General features: G+C 40.5%; 1 protein-coding gene across 1 annotated transcript in view; it reads left to right on the top strand.

Annotated features, from left to right (window-relative positions):
• The window catches only part of LOC138249904 (stomatin-like), a 184,873-nt gene that overhangs the window by 109,156 nt on the left and 51,340 nt on the right, over positions 1–24,377 (top strand). Inside the window, exon 7 of the mRNA XM_069204122.1 lies at positions 3,812–3,962. Coding sequence (XP_069060223.1) covers positions 3,812–3,962 — 151 coding nt within the window. The remainder of the gene's footprint in view (positions 1–3,811; positions 3,963–24,377) is intronic.

A 24,377-nucleotide genomic window follows, 5' to 3' on the forward strand; every position in this document is an offset into this window, starting at 1 on the left:
CAAAATCTCGATCAGAAAAAATGTCATTCTAAAACTAGAGAACGTTTTATCACTTAGTCTCTGTCTGTGGTATAACTTTACTTAATGCCATGTTAAGACACACAATCGGAGCATGCTGCGCACTACCAGACTTCTACAGAAATTGAAAGGCTATTTTATTCACACAACGTGGTATGCTTTTGTCACATATTTTTTTTTTCTACCCGACAAAGATTAGTAAAGCTTTCCTCGCCTGGCTGCCTTGAGTTCCCCGTAAGTGGGAGAAAGTAGTGAAACAAGCCAGCAACGCTGGCAGTACCTTACCTCAAGTATTTGTGGAGCGAATAAAACCCGTGCCGTGCGCGTCGGGGTTTTTGCAGAGTGTTTGGCCCATGTGTGTGTCAGCCTCTTTTTATAGGTTGATCGGTTCCGGCAAAAGAGAGTCAAAATAGAAAAGGGACTCTAATTGAGACGGTGAGCAGTTTGAGCAGCCCAAGGTGGGGGCCATTTTGAAACGGAGTGAGTCCATATAGAGACTAGTGCTACGAGCAATGGAGGCATTCAGAAAAGGAGAGGGGTGTGGAGATCAGACGTAAGAGTCATGCAGAAAAGTGTATATAATACATATAATATAACTGTAGTTTGTTAGAAGTACCATTGTCACAAGGTAAGGCATAATACACAAAGGTTGGTATGAACTACCGTCAAACAATGTATAAGTATACAAAACAGTAAGCATGATACAAGACCAAGATGAGTGGGTTACAGATTCATCTTGTAAGTCAGAGAATTTACTAATATAGAGAACAGAAGTTATAGCTGGACACATAAAAAAATACATCTTAGTGAATGAAATATATGGAGGTGAGTGTTTTTATACAGCTGAGTTTTAAAGAAAGGTGTATAGATCCTTGTCAATGTTAATGCCCTGCTCAACAGCTCTGAGTCTAATAATCCAACTGCTTTCCAGTTGTCTAAGCCGTAGCGTTTTATTGCCGCCTCTGGGTAGTGAGTTCACTGTGTCAATGCCATGTACACTGATGCCCAGTATCTCTTGTTGTCTATGCTTGGCATTGTAGTGAACCGCGAAGGGGTAGTTGACATTATTGTTGCGGATGGCCCTGATGTGTTCTTGCAATCTCTCCTTAAGAGGTCGGCTAGTGCTACCCACATTGATGAGACTGCAAGTGCAGATAATGCAATACACTACAAATTTGGTGTTGCAGTTAATGAATTTACTGATTTTGTAAGTAACTGGTGAGTTGTATTGGAACTCGGTAAGTTTATCTTTGATGAAACAGCAAATATTGCAGTGCCCACATTTGTAGGATCCATGTGGGGCCGTTGGTAACCAAGTGTTTGCTTGTTCAGGTGGCAGAAAGCTGCGACACAAGTGATTTCGAAGGGCGGGTCCCCTGCTATATGTGATGTTAGGTTTGGGAGGAAGGCTGGTTTTAAGGAATCCATCAGCTAGGAGAAATGACCAATGTTTATGAAGAATCTTATATATGTTTGAACTGAGTGCATTGTAGGGGGTAATGAAGGATGGAGGTCTGGGTGGGTTATTCTTGTTGGTGGAAATAACCAGCAGATCTGATCTTTTAACATGCTGTATTCTGTTGTTAGCTCGTGATAGTGTGCTAGGTGAGTAACCCCTCCGTACGAATCGTGTGTTCATTACTTTGGATTCTTCATGGGAGATGATATCTTCACTGCAATTTCTCCTGATCCTGGTGAGCTCTCCATAGGGAATGGCCTTAATTTGAGAGGCAGGGTGTGAACTGTTAGCATGTAAGATGGCATTGCATGCTGTAGGTTTTCTGTATAGTTTAGAGCAGATTTCATTACCTCTTATGTGGAGTGTTAGGTCCAAAAAATTGACCTGTGATGTACTGTGTTCCCCAGTAAAAGTGATGTTAAAGGAGTTGGTGTTGAGATGTTGTAAAAAAAGGTCAAATGTATCTAAACTGCCTGACCAAAAAAGTAAAACGTCATCAATGTATCTGCCCCAGTAAAGTATGTGTTGAGTCAAGTCCGGTGGGCACTCTCTCCATATATGTTGCCATTCATAAAAGCCCATGTACAAATTTGCAAAAGAGGGGAAAATTTGGCCCCCATTGCCACACCTTGGATCTGTTTGAACCACGTGCCTTCATGGACAAAAAAGTTGTTATCCAAAACTAGCTCTATTAGATCTAAAAGCATATTGGAGTGTTCTAGGAGTGAAGCTTCACCTGTATCAAGAAAGTGCTGGATGGCAAGTAGACCCTTGTCTCTCGGTATACAAGTGTATAGTGAGGTAACGTCTAGGGTTGCTAGGATGTGCCCCCCTGTCCATTCAAAGTCACGAAGTTTGCTGAGGAGATCCTTGGTATCTCTGATAAAGGAAGGGAGATTAACGACCAAAGGTTGTAAAAACAGGTCAATGTATTCAGAAACTCTTTCTGTTGGCGAGCCAATTCCTGAGATGATAGGCCTACCGGGCAGAAATGGACCCGGTTTGTGAATTTTAGGTAAAACGTAGATGCATGGTGACGTGGGGGTTGGATTGTAGATGTACTTGAACTCCAAATCAGTGAGGAGACATTTGTCTCTCCATGTGGATAGTGTGTGCATTATGTGTTCATTAGCTTTGGCCAAGGGGTTGTGTGACAAGGTAGAGTATGCAGTGGCATCATTTAGTTGCCGGTCAATTTCCTTGATGTAATCAGACTTGTTCATGATCACAATGTTCCCCCCTTTGTCGGCCTCCTTGATGATTATATCTTTGTTTTGAGCAAGGGAGTGAAGGGCTTCTCTTTCAGGGATAGTAATGTTGTGTGTGATGTGTTATGTCCTGAGCGATATAAGTCCTCAAGTTGATAGAAGTCAGCCATGACATGTCTGTAAAAGATGTCGATGACATTGTCACTTCCTAGATTAGCAGTAAATTTCGAGGAGGTCTTGAGACCACTGTCCAGGTGTGTGTAAGGATCAATGTTTAAATCTGATGTGATGTCTGTGAAAGATGGAGGTATGTCCGATAGAGATTCTAAAGAGAGAAGGGTCTGAATGTCTTTCAAGTCTTTAATGGTGATGTTGCTAGTGGGACATGGAACAGGAGCAGTAAAATCAGTCTGCGCTGGTCTACCTTAAAAAAAATTCGCAAGTTTGCATTTACAAACGAATTTAAAGAGATTTATATGCAGTTCAGTGAAGTTAGGTAAAGATGATGGCACAAAACCCAAATCTTTGCTCAAAATATTTATTTGTTGCATATTCAATTCAATGTTTGTCAGGTTTACAATAGAAATCTCATTATTGGTACTCGAGATAGAGTCAGTCATTTCTGATTGCGGGTGGTGGATCTCGTTGTAACCCCTTCTCTCTCTCTTGTTGTGTCTGTATGCCTTTCTCTTGCCTCTCCTAATGGGATGGTGTGAGAGTCCTCTCTCCTTCGGTTGAATATTTGGCCCTTTCTGTATCTCTCTAATTCCACTAAAAAGGTGATTTGTGAGTGGTTGATACCGTAGTTTGTAGTGTGGAGATGCAAGTTTCACTTCCACTGATACTAGAGGTGCTAGAAAGATCTGTATCACTTGTAGAGTAGGTGGAGGTGGCCCCGTTGTCAGGTGGGTGTGTAGAGGTATCTTGTCTATCTAGTTTGATGTTATCAAATTTACGCGAGTAGGTGAAAACCCTCCCATTCTTGTAATCCCCTTCATCCCTCTTAAGTTTACGTGTTTTTTTCTCTTTGATGTATTCTTGATGTTTAAGTAATATTTCCTTAAGGATTCTATCGTTTTTTTCTTTGGCCTCAGGTTACTTAATTTCTTTCATTTCTTTTTCCAAGGTGAGAATTTCCTCAATGAGTTTCTCTCTTTTGGCCCGGGCATCCCTGATTAGTATGTCCATCATACCAAAGGAAGAGGTAACCAAAAGGTGTTCCCACTCCTTTAGGAGTTCAGGACTGAGGTCTTCGAATGAGGGGAATAGAATCACACGTAAGCCCCTAGGAATTTGTTTGTTGTCGATATATTTTTGTAAGATGGTGTAGTCCCACCATCTTGAAAGCTCTTGTTTTTTGAGGCATTCAAATTTAACAAATTTCATTCTCAAGCCCTCTTTTTTAATGGGTGCGTTATGGCTGGTAGATGGGCCAGTGCCTGTTTGAAAAATGTCCTCAAGAAGCGCATCCCTGTTGTCATTGAATGTATCCATGTTATGTCAGTGAAATTAAATGCAAATACAGCAAACAAAGATAAAGTAATACGTAATACAAATGTATAAAACAGTGATATAATCAGAATGCAAAGTGCTAAGCCAGCATCAATAGGGTAAGTCAGGCAAAGAAGGTGGCGGATGCCAGAGAGTGCTTGCACATCTGCAAAGCGTATGTCAATAGTAAAATCCGAGCGAAGTCATAAAATTTAAACAATATGGTGTTGGGTGCCAGGCTAGCCCTAACACCTGCCACCACAGGTGTCGGAGGGCCACACACTGAAGAGTGGGTGGTTGCCTAAATATTGAAAGAAGAGTGGCCAGGGCACTCCAATAGCATGAATCCTGATCCTGATAATGTTCAAGAATAAATAGAAAGTTTGTTCTTGGAAGATGATGTGTAGATATTTATTATAAGTGCAGGTAGAAAGTAGACATCTCAATCAAAAGACTGCGTTGTACAAAATGACCATGTGTCCAGAGCAGCCAGATGGTGATAAATGGTCAAAGTAACAATAGGATGCTTGAATGTAACAATAAGTCCACACAGCAGAACAGCCAACACGTGTTTCGTCTTCAAGACTTTGTCAAGGCTGTGGAAACATAGATGAAAAATACATACATGTCGGCATAGTATAATTGCACAAGGTGACTTCACAACGTCTAAAAAAAATTGTACAGAGGTAAAGAGAACAATCCGAGCGAAGGTGCAATAGAATTGTGTGAATTAAGTGCAGGGATGCGTATCGTTAATGTGACGACCACAATGTAGTGTGAATGCCTCAATAGGTCTTATAGGTGACCAATTGAATCACGTTTCAGAAGAAAAAGGCAAACAAGTCAGTCTAGAGTGGAATAAAACGGCAACATCATGCGAGGTGAGATTGTCATAAACGTGTCTACACAGTGTGATACAGTACATGTGCTTTAAAAAATTTTTTTTTTAAAACATTGAATCTTAGTGGTGAAGAAACAAAGGGGGATGCGAAGTGTGTTGTGATGTGGATAGAAGATCTATAAATAGTGTGAAGAAAAAAGAGTAAAGAAAGAAGTAAGAAGTAATTGAAAGGGGGTAAGGTACCTTTAGATGTATATAAAACATTATATGTAAACACGAAAGGTACATAGATCAAGCTGCTGGTAGTCATGAGTCCTTGGGAGAAATCAAATAGTATAGGCAAATGATGGCCATGATAAGCCTTGGGTATAAAACAACAAAAAATACAATTTAATGTAAAGCAGGTGTTATGCAGAAAGCTACTTGATTTTAAAGCTACATACGGAGTAAATAATCTGGTATGCCAAGTTCTATATTGTCGCTGGAGCGTTGCCCCGTCACTAGCTTTTCCATGGTTGCTGTGATTTTACATGTGTAGTATTCTTTTCACTTTCTAGAAAAACTCGAAAAGTGAAGATGGAGCCTATCAAATTAGAAAGGTTTTCTCACAACGCAATTAAAACTTCTAAAGGAACGTTTTACTTAGTCTTTTTATGCCCATGCCATGCCCCCTAATGCCACTTTAACTGCTTATAAAAACCAAAATCTCGATCAGAAAAAATGTCATTCTAAAACTAGAGAACTTTTTATCACTTAGTCTCTGTCTGTGGTATGAATTTACTTCATGCCATGTTAAGACACACAATCGGAGCATGCTGCGCACTACCAGACTTCTACAGAAATTGAAAGGCTATTTTATTCACACAACGTGGTATGCTTTTGTCACATATTTATTTTTTCTAGCCGACAAAGATTAGTAAAGCTTTCCTCGTCTGGCTGCCTTGAGTTCCCCGTAAGTGGGAGAAAGTAGTGAAACAAGCCAGCAACGCTGGCAGTACCTTACCTCAAGTATTTGTGGAGCGATTAAACCTGTGCCGTGTGCGTCGGGGTTTTGGCAGAGTGTTTGGCCCATGTGTGTGTCAGCCTCTTTTTATAGGTTGATCGGTTCAGGCAAAAGAGAGTCAAAATAGAAAAGGGACTCTAATTGAGATGGCGAGCAGTTTGAGCAGCCCAAGGGGGGGGCCATTTTGAAACGGAGTGAGTCCATATACAGACTAGTGCTACGAGCAATGGAGGCATTCAGAAAAGGAGAGGGGTGTGGAGATCAGACGTAAGAGTCATGCACAAAAGTGTATATAATAAACATAATATAACTGTAGTTTGTTAGAAGTACCAGTGTCACAAGGTAAGGCATAATACACAAAGGGTGGTATGAACTACCGTCAAACAATGCATAAGTATACAAAACAGTAAGCATGATACAAGACCAAGATGAGTGGGTTACAGATTCATCTTGTAAGTCAGAGAACTTACTAATATAGAGAACAGAAGTTATAGCTGGACACATAAAAAAATACATCTTAGTGTATGAAATATATGGAGGTGAGTGTTTTTATACAGCTGAGTTTTAAAGAAAGGTGTATAGATCCTTGTCAATGTTAATGCCCTGCTCAACAGCTCTGAGTCTAATAATCCAACTGCTTTCCAGTTGTCTAAGCCGTAGCGTTTTATTGCCGCCTCTGGGTTGTGAGTTCACTGTGTCAATGCCATGTACACTGATGCCCAGTATCTCTTATGGTCTATGCTTGGCATTGTAGTGAACCGCGAAGGGGTAGTTGACATTATTGTTGCGGATGGCCCTGATGTGTTCTTGCAATCTCTCCTTAAGAGGTCGGATAGTGCTACCCACATAGATGAGACTGCAAGTGCAGATAATGCAATACACTGCAAATTTGGTGTTGCAGTTAATGAATTTATTGATTTTGTAAGTAACTGGTGAGTTGTATTGGAACTCTGTAAGTTTATCTTTGATGAAGCAGCAAATATTGCAGTGCCCACATTTGCTCCAATATGCTTTTAGATCTAATAGAGCTAGTTTTGGATAACAACTTTTTTGTCCATGAAGGCACGTGGTTCAAACAGATCCAAGGTGTGGCAATGGGGGCCAAATATTCCCCCTCTTTTGCAAATTTGTTCATGGGCTTTTATGAATGGCAACATATATGGAGAGAGTGCCCACCGGACTTGACTCAACACATACTTTACTGGGGCAGATACATTGATGACGTTTTACTTTTTTGGTCAGGCAGTTTAGATACATTTGACCTTTTTTTACAACATCTCAACACCAACTCCTTTAACATCACTTTTACTGGGGAACACAGTACATCACAGGTCAATTTTTTGGACCTAACACTCTACATAAGAGGTAATGAAATCTGCGATCTGTGAGTCAAAACTGCCACTGAACAAAACTCCAATCTCTCTCTCTGTCGCGATGATCAATCACAAGAGTTATCTTGACATTTTTTTGCTGCCTGACAGCTAAACTCACTTGGAACTCTGCATCAGGTGCTTTTAAATTGTAAATTGTTGCTAAACACAGCGTCCCACCCTGAGGTTAGCGCCCCGCCTTCAGGTCAGTGCCCAGTGTGGCTGCACAAGTTGCACCCCCATAAAGCCAGCCATGACATGCACATAAGAATCAGATTTCAAAGCAGATGATGGTGACATCAATAATCATCAAAATTCAATTAATAACCATTATTTATTGGGGCTGGGCCGTCCTTATCACTAATACGAATTTGGACTTGTATGTGTGGGGATGGACTAACACATGTAGGCGAAACAAAAGAAGAGTCAAAAACCATTTGGAGTAATAATCTAACTAGGGTAACTCACTATAAAAATACACTTAGCTGAAGAGGAAACTAGAAACAACATTTAGATTATACCTCTCCTTATGGGAAGGCAGACAGGAGGGACTCGTCTAGACAGAGCGTCCCACAGTCTCTCAACATCCTTGACAGCAGCATCAGGACAATGCACAAATGAGCTGCACATAGTTCAGGTCAGCAGTTCAGAATTTGTTGGGCATATTAGAACTAAACAGCATAAGCAAATGGGCAATATAGACTAAAGGGAAACTCATTACATAAAGACTAAAGAGTGTGCAGAAGACTTGGAGAGGAATATTAGGTGACAGCACAAGTACCCAAGAAGAACTCCTTCAGACTGAGACACAGACTGACTCAAAATTTCAAAAGTCTCTCCCTAACTAGAAATGTTCATTAAGCTCTGATTGGTTGACTGTGTGGACCCATCTTGCGCAAATTGATAAAAATGGGAGATAATTGACTACATCAAGTTTGCAACTACTCCAGATTTTCTCAGGAAGTGTGCAAAGCCACCTCGATTAATTCATACGATAAAATATAACATTAATTTGTCAATTGCAACTTTACAATACTTTCTCACAGTGCACAGGATGATTCTAACATTTCTCATGAGTTTCAATAATTATTCCTGTCTTGTTCAACAGCTAGAACAAATACTGTTACATTTGTTACTTATCAAGACATGTTCTCTGTCTTTAATGCAATAGGATATTCACCAAGCCAATAGCAACCTCAAAAAACAATTCAGGTCCAAGGAAACATGATGACTTCACATTTCTTCCACCACTGCTGCAAAAATTAATCTTGAGGCCTAGTCTAGCTAAAAAAAGTCTAAATACATATTAATGCAATTAATACACATAAATCCTATTGCACACCTTACATTTTGAATCAAATATGCAAACCAAATTATTTAATTGCAATCATTACATATGACATTAGTAACAGCTTAAATGTGCATTTATCATTCTGAACATATGTAACTTGCATTAATAAAATCATTGAAATCAATATAAATATGATTAATTCATGTTCATTTAATACACAAAATATGCTTTATTTCTACTAGTTCACTAAAAATAATGTTTTAATATTAATTCATGCCAGTAGTTCACTGGAATATAAATGCACAACATCTTTCATGGCAAAACGCGATGCCCAGAACAAATGGAGGTCTCAGTGTCAGCCATAATTTCTCTGTTAAATGAAACTTGTAGGTTGCTATATGCTAACTTCTATGCCACTATTGTATTTGTACAATTTGATCTCTATCAAGTGCATCAATGACCAGCATTGACAAGAAAATAGTGAGTATAGAGGCATGCTTTGAAGATTTAACAACAGGGAAAACTTGTTTTGATAGCAGGCAATAAATATGTCATGAAGAAGCACAGCAGAATGGGTCATTTGGAGAGAATGTTGTAGCAGTCCTGACCCAAATAAAATCCAAGGTTGAGAATCAAAAGAGTACTCTGAGAACTGACAGGATCAGAATACTGGGTGTTCCACCCTTGAGTTATGAAGAGGACATGGTGTCTCTGACATCACATTTCCTCAAATGGTGCTTCAGTGCACACCAAATTCTGGCTAGCTTCCCATGAAGGGTCCTAAGCTGTGGTCGTCATTTGGACGTACTGATGAGAAAAGGTTACCTGTGCAGAGACAAGATATAGTAGTCTTCTATTTGGAGACAGTTGGATACTTATTTTAGTGGACCAAACTAAAAAAAAAACACCTTGAGGGAATGAAAGGAATTGCAGCCCTTAAAAATAACTTTTTTGTATGAACATTCCTGCTTCTCTCTGGCTTTTGGCTTAGCTTCTGGTAGAAGAAGGAGGGAGAGTTAATATGTTAATACAGGTCCAGTCTGCATGGGAGCACACGAAGGCCAGGAGAAGGGACTAGCACTGCCAGAGCTCTGAAGATGGAGCTCCACAAACATACAGTGTTCCCCCATTTCTTAAGGAGCCTTTAACATTGTTAGGACTGAGAGGCAGGACTGAGTGGTTTATCCCAGGGCACCAATGAATCTGTTTATATACAACCTTTCACTGGTCCCATATTTGATTAGCTTTCCTACTGTTACTGAATACGAGTGAGAGTTTTGCTGTATCCGTTTGATCATACTGTCCTACAGAGAACTGATGTTTAGAAATTGAGCTCTCTGGCACATGGACACTTGAGAACTTCTCTCTTATGGACCCTTCTCCATGCACTGGCTATACCCTAGCAAATTACATGGGTTATAAAAAGGGAAGTCATAGCATTGATAACAAAACTTGTAACAGCTGAAATCATCTGATTTGACAAAACACAGTGCATGGTAGTGTGGCCAGTTCTAGTTAATGCTGTGTGGAGAGTGAGGTTACAAGACTGTGTACAAAGGTGTGTGACTTCTAGTAATTTGAAAGTAGTGGATAAGTATGCATGTGAGTTATAACTATGACATAGTGATTTGAAAGTAGTGTGGAAAATCAAAAACTTAAGTTATTACTATAACTTTAAAAGTTCTAATGTCTGTGTAGTTTAAGTTGGGATTGTATTCAAAGAAGAAATAAAGCTTTCCTAACTGTAACTTATACTTAACCTTTGTATTTTGATGGAATTTCATTGGTTTTTAAAATTGTGTTACTTTAAAAAAATAATTGTATACTTTACTGTTGTTGAGTGGTGTGTCATTAAGTAGAGTGAAGTACAATACAGTGGAGGCTAGTGTTGTAAAGTGTACTGGCGTAAAGTATAATATCCTAGAGTGGAGTGGAGAAGACTGGAATGAGGTACACTAGGGTTGCATAAGCTGGAGTGGCATAGAGCTGACTGTCATAGACTGGAGTGGCATAGAGTGGAGTGGTGTACAGTGAAATGGGATACAGTAGAGGGGCGTACAATAGAATGGTGGGGTAAGGAATAGTGTATAGTAGAATAGCATACAGTGGAGTGTGGTACAGTGGAGTTGGGAGCAGTGGATTATGTGTAGACTAGATTGGTGTACAGTGTAGTGGCATACAGTGGCATGCCATGAACTGGAGTGTTCTGTAGTGTAGCTGCATACATTGGAAATGGCGTATACTGAAATAGCGTACACTGCATTGACATTCAGTGGAGTGTGGTAGAGTGGAGTGGCATACAGTAGAGTAGCTTAGATTTGAGTGGCGATAAGTGGAGTGGCATAAAGTGGAGTGGCATACAGTGGAGTGGTGTAGAGTAGACTCACATAGAATGGAGTGAGGTACTGTGTAAAGGTGTTATTAGACCCACCTGCCTCCCTCCCTCCATTTTTCTGATCTGGGTTTTGCTTGTTTTAGGGTTCTGCACACTTTAACATTGCTGACCAGTGCCAAAGTGCTTGGGCTCTCTCCCCTAAACATGATGACATTGGCTCATCCCAATTGTAATATTTAATTTACCAGCAGGCCCCTAGTAAAGTGCGCTATTTGTGCCCAGGGCCTGTAAATTAAATGCAACCAGTGGGCCTGCAGCACAGATTGTACCATCCACAGAAGTAGCTTATTGACCATGTCTCAGGCCTGCCATGGCAAGGCCTGTGTCTGCAGTTTCACTGCCACTTCGACTTGCCATTTAAAACTACTTACTAAGCCTTAAACTCCCTTTTGTATTACATATGTCACCCCTCAGATAGGCTCTAGGCAGCCCATAGGGCAGGGAGCTTTATAAGTAAAAGGCAGGACATGTACTTGTCAGTTTTATAGGTCCTGGTAGTGCCAAACTCCCAAATTAATGTTTCACTAGTGTGAAGCCTACACCTTTCGTAGGCCAGCATTGGAAATCCCCTTATATTTGTTTAAGTGGCAATTTCTGATCTGAAAGGAGTGGCATTGTCATGTTTGGGATGGTTGGAATGGTAGTGAGAAATCCTGCATACTGGTGAAGTTAGATTTAACATCATTATTTTAGAAATGCCACTTTTAGAAAGTAGGCATTTCTCTGTACTTGCTGCTATCTGTGTCTTAAAGCCTGTCTCCAATCCACCTCTGGTCTGTGCTGGTTGACAGCTCCCCTTGTATATTCCACCTAGACAGCCATGTACACAGGACACTCAGCTGCATTCATCTGCATACTGTTGGGTCTACCTGGGCAGGAAGGGTAGAGGGGCTCTCACTTACACTTCAAAGGCTAGTGTCTTGACCCCACACAAAGGGCTAATAACTCCCCACAGATCTCCTGGCAGACAGAGCTGGGTTGAAAGGGGAACTGGTGCACTTCGAAACCACTCTTCGAAGTCTCCTCCACTCCAAATGCACATTTGGGTATGTGACCCCCTACAATGAGACACTTCTGGTCCTACAGCTGGACTCTGTCAGAAGGACCGTAGTACTGCTCAATGGACTCATCAAGACTACTTTTCTGGAAGGACTGCTCTCCTGCTTGTTGCCCTATTGCCTGCTGCTCCCTGACACTAATGGAAGGACGTTGCCTTCCCAGCACAAGTTATCTTCAAGTGCTTGTCAGCTTGCTTCCTGTTCAGAAGTCTCAGGGCCATCAAAGACTTCACCTAAAAGGGAAAGTCTACACCTCAATGCCCCATGCCAGAAAAATCGACATAACGCTTGCCTCGCAGCTGGAGAATCGATGCAGCACCTGAAGAATCAAAGCAGCTCCTCCCTTGTAGCTGCAGAATCGACACAGCGCCTGTTTGACTGCGGTCCCAGCAACACCATGTGTCTGGATTTTCCACGCATCACCCTTGGCTGCCAGTTCTTCAATGACACCGCACCGCAGTGAGGAACTGAGGCTATGTATCAGGAAATCGATTCATCGCCTTTCCTATGAGGGAAGAATTGATGCATCACCTCCTTTGCCAGTAAGGAACTGACACATCATCTCACCGACATGGGAAGAATTGATGCACCACCTCCTCTGCGCCGTCAGGAATCAATGCAACACTTCTGACATCTCACCTCCCCTTTGGCCCGCAATATCTTTCTTTTTGACACAGTCCAGGTACTTTGTGCTAAAGAAATACATCCATTGATTACTATTGAGTAAGACCTACTTAAACCTCCAAAAAGTGATATCTTGACCTGTGTATTTTGGACCTTTGTCATTTTGGTCTTGTTTCATTCAAATACTGTCTATTTTCTAAATTGGTGTGGAGTACTTTCTGTGGTATGTTCACTGTGTTACTGTGTGAGTTATTGCACAAACACTTTTCTCGATGTCTTATAAGTTAAGCCTGCCTGCTCTGTGCCAAACTGCCAGAGGTTGAGCACAGACACCCTGATTGGGATTGTGGTCCCTACTTGGATAAGGTGCATACCTCTGCCAACTAGACACCCAATTTCTAACAGCTGTGAAGTTGAATAGCATACAGTAGAGGGGTGTACAGTGGAGGTGCATTTGCTGGATTGGCATATGACCAATCTCAAAGTAATGATTAGGAACCACCCCACGAGCTAAACCAAGAGCCATGGGGTTCCTCTATTGTACCGCAACGGTATGGCTGTGTGAGTAGACAGAGTGAGTGCAGGGGCAGGTTTCCAAATGAAAACTCCCGTGATATGACGCAGATGGTTGCAAAATAAAAGAGTGGTGCTCTTCAGTTAGTCAAAATGCAGAGAACACGATAGTGAGTGTGAACAGGCCATAAATGTGTACATGCAGAGACAGAATTGGGGACATACAAAACAGCAGCGGCATCCAAATGACTGCAGCCAGCGCTATATGATAGTGAGTATGGGGCAAGTTTTCTAATTGCCCATGTGGTGATGCAGATATTTGTCAAATAAACAAGCTGTGCACCCCATCCAGTCAGAATACAGAGAATGTGTTGGAGAGTGTGAAAGGGCATCCATCATGCAAGTTCAATCCCCTATAGGAGGCATACAGACAGCACAGCTTCCAAAGAAGACTACGGACCACGCTATATAAGACTATTAAAAAACAAGAAAGGCAGAGCTATTGCATTTTACAAAAGCATATGAGTAAGCAAGAAATGTGTGATGCCCATTCATAGACTGTATCAAGTAAGTGAGAAGAGCAGACATGAATGGAACAGGACCTATCTTAAGCATGATATGCTGCAGCCTATTTTTTTTTTTCGGTATTAGACTTCTACATTGAGGGATATGTTCTGACTTTTTAGTGTGTGACAATAAGGGAAACACCCCCTTTTTGAGACTGATGAGGCCCTTCCCTGACAGTTGCGGCGTAAGTGCAAGAATTTTAGATATAAGAAAATATTTATTGATTGCAGTGTAAACACAAGTTAGCTATTGGCATCGGGAATAAAGGAAAAAGTTACACTCTACTGTTATACACTTATGCAGTGTTTTTTCATCCACTGTCCTGTGACTCACGTTGAGTGTCAAGTGGACATGAATAGATACTGTCTGACATTTTGCAATACACCAGCCCACCACGATAATCTTTTGTGATCTATTTTTCATGAGCGGCATAGAGGACAAGGTAGGAACTAGTCTTACCTAGTTGTATGCCAGATATAACAGCCATGTGACAGACAGTAGGGATTAGAAGATGTTTTGCCCTGAAGAAGACCGGAGGATCAATGCTTTGAGAATAAGAATTCCTGTCAGGTACCTCTTTGACTACAGAAACATGTTGGCAGATCGAGGTGTTGGGATCCATCATAGATCCACCAGACACCTGGATCCTCGATCAGATAGAATGGGTGGACCTTTTTAACCCTATCTCACATCATCCTCAATAATCCTCAATAAAAGAAATCAATTGGATAGATGTTGAGGTCGTTTTAACTTTAATATCTGTTTACCACACTGGCGCCCTACTGACCAGTAGACACTTTATTCTGATCTCCCTGCCCCAGAAGGTTCTAGCTAGGGCTAAGGTTGAGACTGCAGGGCTAGTATCATCTCATACCGTTGGGTTGGACTAGCTGATGATGAAGCATGCCACTACTAAGTGGGTGGGGCTTTTGCATCCATAAAGAGGATGCTCTCCAAAGTAGGAGAGAGTATACAGTATGATGAAAAGCAGGATTTAGACTGGCATATAATAGTGGATGAAGCTTCTACCCCAGGTTTGGTGAGCTTGATGTTATCAAAGATGTCATCAGTGCTGTAATTTGTGGGTTAATTAGCAGTGCATGGTGAGGGTGTGAATTATAGTTACCTTCGAGCATGAATTATACTTACTTGAGATAACTATAACAGGTACATTTCTATGGTTTAGTACATTTAAAATGTGAGCCTAACTATAACCTCCCTTTAACCTTTGGTTTATTCAGTGAATTGCTATGTTTTTTTTAAATTCTATTTCCTAATTATAACGTCCCAGTAACCTTTGTTTTTTTCAATGAATTCCTGTTGATTTTTTAACTTACAGTAGTTTTCATTACTATGCGTTAATCCCCTTGAGGCCAACCCTCTATAGGCACCCAACCTTGCACGGTGCACAGCCTTTTCCCATGCGTGGTAGGGGTTGCCCTCAAGGTCTGGCCAACCCCCTAACCACCCAACACAACACTGCACATGACCAAAGGGCCGTGCGCTATGGGAGTTGGCCACAGCTTGTCTCTCTGGGTGTGAGAATAAGTGTGAGATGGTGTTTCTGGGGTTGAGGTGGCTGTGAGAGTGTCTGTCTGGGTGTGAGAGTGCATGCATCAGTGTCTTAGTGGGTGCATCAGTGTCTGCGCAGGTCTGTGAGTGGGTGCATGAAGGTGTCAGTGGGTCTGTAAGTGGGTGTGTAAGAGTCTGAGTAGGTGTGTGAGTGTCTGAGTAGGTATGCGAGTGGGTGTGTAAGGGTCTGAGTAGGTGTGTGAGTGGGAGAAAGAGATTGAAAGAGAGAGAAAGAGAGTGAGAGGGAGAGCGATATAGAGTTTTTTAGGCTTTGATGGATGACATACTTAGAATGAGAAATTTCTGGAGAAATTGAAAAGAAAAATGTATTTGTCAATTAAAAAAGTGAGATCTCCTTTTAGTATGAACCTTAATCTTTTGAAATTTAAAAGAAATTAAAGGAGGGAAATGATCAAGGACACACCTGGAGTAGAACCCTCAACTGTCATTGTGGGGGTTTTGTGACCTTAACCATTAGGCCACAGGTGACTCCTTAGAGGACTGTTTCCAGACATACCTATGACATGCAACCCACACATTAGAGGAGAAAGAAACTTGAATGTTCTGTTACAAGGAAGGATTAACAGTCAAAACACTAGTAAAAAAAACAAACACCCTGCCAAGTGATATTCGGATTTGAACCTTCAGCCTACTGAGTGACAGTACAAGGGCTTGACCATTAGCCCAGCAGTGACTCAGTTTCACTCTGCATCCAAATGTAACTATAACATTTGTACCAAACATCTTCCTGATCTTACTCTATGAAGTTGTTGCATGGAGAGACCATTGCAATAACAATCTTCCTCTTTCTCTCTTCCATCCCCTTATGGTATGGAAGAAAGAGAAAGTGACAGGACTGCAGGGAAAGCCTGAAGGCCTCTGCGGTCCTAGCCGGCTCCTTGCATCCTACAGGAGCCGGCATTCCTCCCAGAATCTGGAAGCTACTTTGAATAGCAGCTCCGTGCTTGCGGCAGCAATGTTTTCATATGCCTTCCCTGCACACATATTTGCATGCAGGGAAGACGGATGAAAACTCCACTTTCTGACAGTGGAAGCTGTTTGACAGCTCTCGCTGTCAGATAGCAGACTTTGCTTGCTTTTACTTGGTGGGAGCTATTAGCTCCCACCAAGTAATAGCAAACAGATATGTTCCTGAGGTAAGCACCATGGGACATAGCAAGAGCCAGCCCTGGGGCCATCATTGGTTCCTCAAGGGGGGGGTCGCACGGCCCCCTCCAACATTACACAGCCCTGGGGGGTGGTGTTCCCTTGGGCTTGGGGGTCGAAACAGACCCCCTTCATTGTTTTTATCATAACCTTGGGGAGGTGGTGGTCCCAGGGGCTGCTGGGGGTGCAGTCAGCCCCCGTACTAAATTAGCACTGCTCCCGTGACTTGGCCCACCCGGGGGCTTCAGAATAAAAAAGTGCAGGAGCCCAAGCATTGTTTTTTTAAAAAAAAATGTTATCCGAATCAGCAGATTCGCTGTGAATTGTGGTGAAAATGAAAAAAGAAATGCTTTTAGTTCTGTGGTAGTTCCTCTGGGACCCTAGCACCAAAGCTAAGGGGTCTGGGTGTCCCGACCCTGTCCTCTTTTGTTTTATTTTACTTTTTGTTAGGTGACTCGGCTGGAGCCAAGTACCAAGATGGCTGCCAACACTTCCTCGTTTGAAGTGTTGGCAGCCACTCAGAGCTGTGCATTTTCCTGTACAAGCTCATCATTATTCGTGAAGTCGTCGCACCCAGAGATATACAAATGTATTTTCCCTTCAATATCTCCAAAACTACTAGATGGATTCACACCAAATAAATGGAAGCACAATCTGCAAACCAAAAGCTAGCATTCTGCCACATTTGGGGTAATTCTGTGCAGTGGATCGGGCTGTAGTCTTGCCTTAAGGTCCTATGGGAATTACCATGGGAAACACAACTTTTTTGACCCCACCCACCCTTTTCTCAGCCCCCGCTTGACGGATCATCCCGAAACTTTCCGTGTGCAGCAAGAATCACCGGCACACTTTTTTGGGAAAAATTCTTAAAGATTCATCCAACAGTGCCAAAGATATAGGCAAGGCAAAAAACGCTTTTTGGTAACCACCTAGCCACTATATATATATATGTGTGTATCAATATATAAATGAATATATATATATCTACTAGGTAGTTATAGTTAGGACCTAGTTTGTATAAAAAAAGCAGTTTTTTACTTGCCTATATCTTAGGTGCCCCTTGACGATTCTTTACAAAGTTTTCTAAAACATTTTTCCAGTCATGTCAGCTGCTGTATGGAAAGTTTCAGGGTAATCCATCAAGTGGGAGGGCTGAGGAAAAGGGGGTGGGGGTCCCAAAAAGCTTTTTCCCCATTCATTTTTCCATAGGGAATTTGAACAGCGATAGCGCCCGAACCACTGAAAAGAATTACACCAAATTTGGCAGTAAGGTGGCTCTAGGTCCAGAAAGCAATCTTGTTATTATTTGGTGTAAATCTGTTCAGTGATTTTTTGAGAAATAAAGAAAATCCAAATTTGTATATATAAGGATGCGAACGCTCAGCGAACCTTCCCGATCTCATGTTGAAATCTGATTGGCTCCCAACACTTCAAGGCAGGAATTTTTGGCAGCCATCTTGGGACTCAGCTTCGACCTTAGCTCTGGTGCTAGGTCCCTGAGAGACCCCAGGACAAAAAAGCATTTAAAACCAATTTTTGGTGGAAGTTGCAGCGGATCTGTCAAAAATAAAAATAATTTTTAAAAACAAGCCCTGTCCCGTGGGCATTGCCATTTTAATGTGGGGGCTGCCTGGCCCCAGCTACCCTGGGGACCACCAGCTCCCCAGGTCACTAACGGAAACTAATACAGTGGGCCCCCAGTCCCTCTGCAGCCTGGGGACTGCCATCTCCCTGGGGCACAAATGAAAACTAACACAGGGGGGCCGCCAAGCCTCCCCCGCAGCCCCAGGGATCACCACCTCCCCGGGACATTAGTCAAAAGTAATGCAGAGGGCCAAAGGCCGTGCGTGGTGGTGATTGGATTAACCTATAGTAATGAACATAGAAATTCCCTGAAAAAAGCAAAGGTTACAGGGACGTTATAGTTAGGAAATAGAATTTTAAAATACTTAGCAATTCACTTAATAAAGCAAAGGTTACAGGGATATTGTAGTTAGGTCACATTTTAAATGTACCAACCCAGAGAAATCTTTGATAATATCAAAAAGGGTGTGAAGTTATTTAAATGGAAAATGTGTGTTTTTTTAAATTATACATTCCTTTCTGATTATAACTAAATACTTAATGGGAAATTATTTAAATAAATTGTTTTATTTACTAAATTATCGTTTTAATTTAACTATCATTTTAATTGGAAATTAATTACATAAATTGTTTGATTGCTTAATTATCACTTTAACTATTTAATATCATTTTAATTATTTAAGCGTAATTTGCAACTTTTAATGTGTAATTGTAATTTTCTATAATTGAATTACTAAATTAGTAGTGGACTGTTAGATCTGTAGGTGAATTGAGTGGAACTTTATTTAAATTATAATTTTTTATTTATTTAAAACGTTGATATATAATCTGATTTGTAAATAATTATGTACCGAATTTCATTGCCTAATTATTATTTTAATGATGTAAATGTGTTTTCCATTAGTCTTTTACTGTGCAATTTCAATTTCCCGTTGTTTAAACTCTAATTTATATTTTTTTTGTGAGTTTGTAGAACATTAGAGTGGGAAGTTATTTAATTTCTGGTTTTGTCTTTCAAATTATTGTTTTAAGTTTATTACTTATTGAATAAGTAATTAATTAGGTAATTTGTTTAATTGAATATTTGTTCTCTCAACTATTTATTGTATTTCGATTATTTGTTTTTAATTGATGTACTATTTAATAATGAACTTTTAAAAATGATTATAATAATTTTGTGAAAATCATGTTTGTTTTAATTACTATGATAAAGTTATTTTTTATTTATTATTTATGTTAAGTTTTTTTGGGTGGTGGTTTGTTTGTGTAGTAGGGAGGGAAATGTATTTCATTTAAATTCGTTAATTTTGTTATATATTTGTTAAATTATTTTGTTCAGTTACATTAAATTTTATTTCTTTAGAATGCATCAATTTTGTTTTTTGAATATGTTTTAACTAAATGGAAGTGGTACATCTAACACTTCGTGAGCCCAACAGTTTTCCTGCAGCTCTTATGTTGGAGTGATAATAGTAAATGTATCCCCCTCTACACTCCAATACTTTACATACTGACTCTTAGATTGCAATGACATTGGTAAAAATAACCCATACCAATAAAGTGTGTTCTTTTTTTAGGTGTGCCCAATGTACAGTGGTAGGGATTGAGTACTTCTCTGCTTTTATTTGATCGAGGAAGGACTCAGTGGACCCACCTCACAGAGTGTGCCCAAAAACGAAGAGTCCCTGGACGAAGCTCGCAGTGAGCCCACACCCAAGATAAATGCATAGATCCAGGGGCAGAGCTGGTACATGGTGTAGGATTTTCATCTCGTAGCTTTGTTGCCCTCAGACAACTTCTGGGTTTCAAATGTTTTGGTAATGGGACCAACCACAGGAAGCCAAACAGTTCTGCCATTTCAGATGGATAGCTACAATAAAGGTGGATAATACAACAAAACCAGTTACTGTGGTTAGAAAAAGATATGGGTTAGCAATATATAGAACAAGGTCTAATAAAGATTTTCTGGGAAAAAAACAATATTGACGAACTACATTTACACAATAAAACTAAGGTTAGTTTATGTAAAATTCGGTCTGATGAGGAGGGTTGTACTTTTTTACAGTTAATACACTGTACTAAAATTGCAAATGGATACAAGCAGGTTGGGAAAGACAACACCCCCAAAAATAAATATTCACGATCATCATTATTGTAATCGGTTCACTGGTTATATCAAGAACATTTAGAGGCACACCTCTGCTTTGTATCTTCGTCGACTTGTAAAGTTTTCGAAGGGCCAAAGAAAATTGCAGACAGAAAAAATGGAGACGAAACTGCTAGCAGGGACCAAGAATGATGCACGAGAGGCACTTCAAAACAAAGATGAGAGTTTTCAGGTTATTCTATTACAAGGAGTGCCTAGTTGAAATAATTATAAACCAAACACATGGGCGAAAGGTGAAAACTTAGGCTTGAAAGAACTGCATTAAGGAAAATAAGAAAATTAGAAAGACAAAAAGGTTCTGAAAAAAATACCACAAACTCGCAAATTTTACAGAGCTTGGAAAATCATAATAATAAAAACATAAGCAATGCGTTTTTAATAATTGTTCACATGAATAAACGAATAAATAAGCTTATTTATAGAGCACATAGCTACTCCAAAAAGTATCCCGACGCTGAAGACTATCAGTACTGAAGTGACACCGATCAAGCCACAGCAAATAACTAGGTTTTAAATTTTCTAAATGTGTTAATGACATGAGGATTGTGATTTAGGCATTACGATAAGACTTTCAACAAATATCTCTATTAACGGTGGCTGTTTTTGTGAACGTGGCACATCTCTATTTTGCATGGAAGCAGCTGCTTAAATGTGTGTTTGCCCAAAGGGCTTGATTTAGATTGCAGAGGGTGTGGGACAGCCCTTAAAAAGCAGGTATGCTCTGACCACGCTATATAGTGTGTATAATACTCAAAAATATACTCAAAATGGGGACGACGGTCCATCATCTACTTTCTGGCTGACATCCCACCTTCGCGAAATTCGAAATCCATCCCTAAGTGCGAATACAAAGGGAAGACAAACTTTGGAAGAACATTTAAACATAGGGAGAGGCAACAGGTGGCGGTAGTGGATGTAGAAGCTGGCGCTCAAAAATATAAGAAAGAAGAATTGGCTAAGAATGAAAGAAAATGATATTTTACAAGTGTCTCATTTCTGTGATGTTTAAGTGCCCCTAGAACTGACGCATACAGACAAAAAGTTTTTTTAAAGCACAGGCCTTACATATACATACTTGCAAAATCTCAGAACTTTGACACAGCACTCCAAAGAATGGAGGTATGGTACATACTGACGAATTAAGATATACATAGTATAGTATTTGGCCATTACATATTTTGTGCATGTACAACGTACATAACACATACACATATATCAGATAGGGTGTACTAAAGTAAATCTTAAAAATTATCCACGTTAGTGTTAAGTTATTGTCAACGTTGTTCCTAAACATATAAAGTGAAAAATCATAGATATTTTTCAGTGAAAAAAACACCGTTAAAATCAATGTGTTTAAGAGGATATGTAGGTCATTGTCATCCCATGTTTGCTGATGTTTTCCTGACCTGTCTTAGAGACAAACATCGGAGTGATTTACAAAACAAAATCCCACCACCTTTGCCTTTGGCAAAGCAGGAGATAAAGATAAAGAGGTACACCTCCCACATTCTTAGGCAAGGTGGGCCTGCTGTTCAGGAAGAAGGTCATGCAAAGAAACTGAAACTTTATTGCAAAATTCCTATGTTCCTAACAAAGTTTAGTTTTTCTGAAAACACCAGCATGGTTATGGCAACTTTTCTTTTTTACTTGGGTTTCCTGGTGTTTGGGAACATGTGAAAGGCACAACTCAAGTTACAGCTCTGACTCCTCATCGAAGGGCAAAGCAGGAGTGGGTAGGGTGCAAAAATACACCTCTCTTGCATTAGGCCAAGGCAGGGCTCAAACACAAATCACATTTACAGTTCAAAAAGTTAGGAGTAGGAAATGAATACCCCACTTCTATTGGGTGAGGTGGGGGTGAACAAACATTGCCTCGCTCCTCACCCTAGGGCAGGGAGTTGCTTTATCCGTATGTGTAGGAGAATAGAACACTAAGAACATGCTCTAAATGGAGAACACTAAGAACAATAACAAGGTGCTGCAAAAGACTTATTACAGGGATCTTAAAGGCATAGATATTCACTGCATTCCGGCAATGGTGGATGAAATCTTTAAAACGTTCCTTGGAATGTCCGAGGACTGTAAAGACAAAGCTTCAGCTTTATTTCTTAGAAGAGTGCAACCACTGTTTCAAAGCAATCTCAGCCACATTCTTAGGGTAATGGCATTTGAGTGCCTTGTTGGCAGAATAATTTCTCAGGAAAGCGACAGCATGGTTGCGACATATTTATAATATGGCACACCATGACGGTCGTTAGCACAATAGCGTAAAAATTGTTGACGATATTGTGGCGTTTTGCTACACTAGCGTACATGTTTTTGACACTAGTGTAGTAAAGTGCAAGGAGGCTTTTTCTGGGAGGTCGTCTTGTGTTGCAAGCCATGTTTATTACCCCAGAGGGAAATGCCCACGCTAGAGGGGGAACAACTATACTGACTTATTTAATGGTACCCCACAGTAGAGGTAAGTAGCTCAGTAGAATTAAGATACACTCCCAGGCTCTGTGTTACTGTGAAACATTTTGTGATGCATTGCCCAGGCCAAACCCAGCTAATGTGTGAACATAGAAATCTAGGGGCATATTTACAAGAAAGAGTGGTGCATCATTAATGATGCACCACTTTTCTTGCTCCCCCCTACCGGCACCTAATGACATGATGGTTGTGCCGTATTTATATAACGAAGCACCACCCCGATCGTTAGCACAATAGTGCAATGAGGCCCATAGGTTTCAATGGTTGTGTCATTTTAACGTCTGCTCTGAGCAGGTTATAAAAATGACGCCAAAAATGGCACAGTGAAATCTGTTAAATTTCACTGTGCCATTTTTGCAGCCCTTCTAGTGTCGGAACGCCCCCTTGCATACATTATGCCTGGCGCAGGCATTCTTTGAAGCAAGGGGTTACAAAGTGATGCAATGCATGCATTGCACCACTTTGTAAATATGACACTGGGAAAAGGCCACCTTAGTGAAAAGAAATGATGCTAAGGCAGCGCAAGAGGGGTCTTAAATATGTCCCCTAGTCTCTTTACTCAGAAGAAGCTGAAGGAAGTCTTCTAAACTAAGACTGCATTAAAGCCCTTACTTGATGTTATGTACCGCCCAACTACACCTCAATGTCAAAGACTTTTCTCAATTTCAGCGGATGCACTTGGTACTGCTTACCAACATGGAAACCATTCAGGAACGTCAAGAGATCAAGTTTGCATTCAATGAATGCTTGGAAGAACTGAAGGTGAATGACGTGTTCTTTATGCCTCTTACCATTGAGTTTAGATGCTGACGTCCAGGATATCGTGGAGATAGGCAGGAATCATCTGAGAGAGCCTGACAGGGTCTCATAGGAAAGATCAGAAAAGTCTTAAACAAGGGACTACTGTCTTTATCCCTTAGCCCATCAATAGCTGCACATTTTCTGCCTTTAGTTTTTTTTTTGCCTCACACAGGGATAAATCCTTATTTCGGCCAGAGAAATATGCGGATAATAGGGGCAATAGTGGACAAGTATAATTAGAAATACCGTCTGACTTCTACTGCACATTAACAGCAGAGGGCATTACGTCCTGTGTTCACATATTAATTTTGGTGAGAAATCTGTGAAGTACAACAGAAAGAGCAAACGTTGTTCCAGAAACCCTTCTTCACTGAGCAGAAAGAAAATCTGTGTGTGTTCTAGAAGTTTGGTGGTCTATGGGCAACTTGAGATGCACATCCCGGATTTTTTTTCTCTGAAAGATGCTCTATGCCTAGGGGAACATTTCGCTTTCATATTTCACTTTTCAAGAGGGAAATGGAAAATTCATATTTTAGGGCAATAATGGTTGTGTGTGCTCTAGAGTGTTTTTTGGTTTAAATGTGATTTTTTTTTGCATTTTCCAAGTACCCTTGTGTTAAGAAGATATAAAAAGCAAAGCAAAGATAGCCTTTTCGTAGGCATTATTTATTTACCCTATTTTTAGTGTTGTTCTCTCTATGTTTTAAACAAAAGTGCCAGAGGTCACACTGATTCGAATATATTTGTTTCCAACACAAACTGCACATCAACAA

Source organism: Pleurodeles waltl, chromosome 8 (genome assembly GCF_031143425.1).
Source record: "Pleurodeles waltl isolate 20211129_DDA chromosome 8, aPleWal1.hap1.20221129, whole genome shotgun sequence".
Classification (NCBI taxonomy): Eukaryota; Metazoa; Chordata; class Amphibia; order Caudata; family Salamandridae; genus Pleurodeles; species Pleurodeles waltl.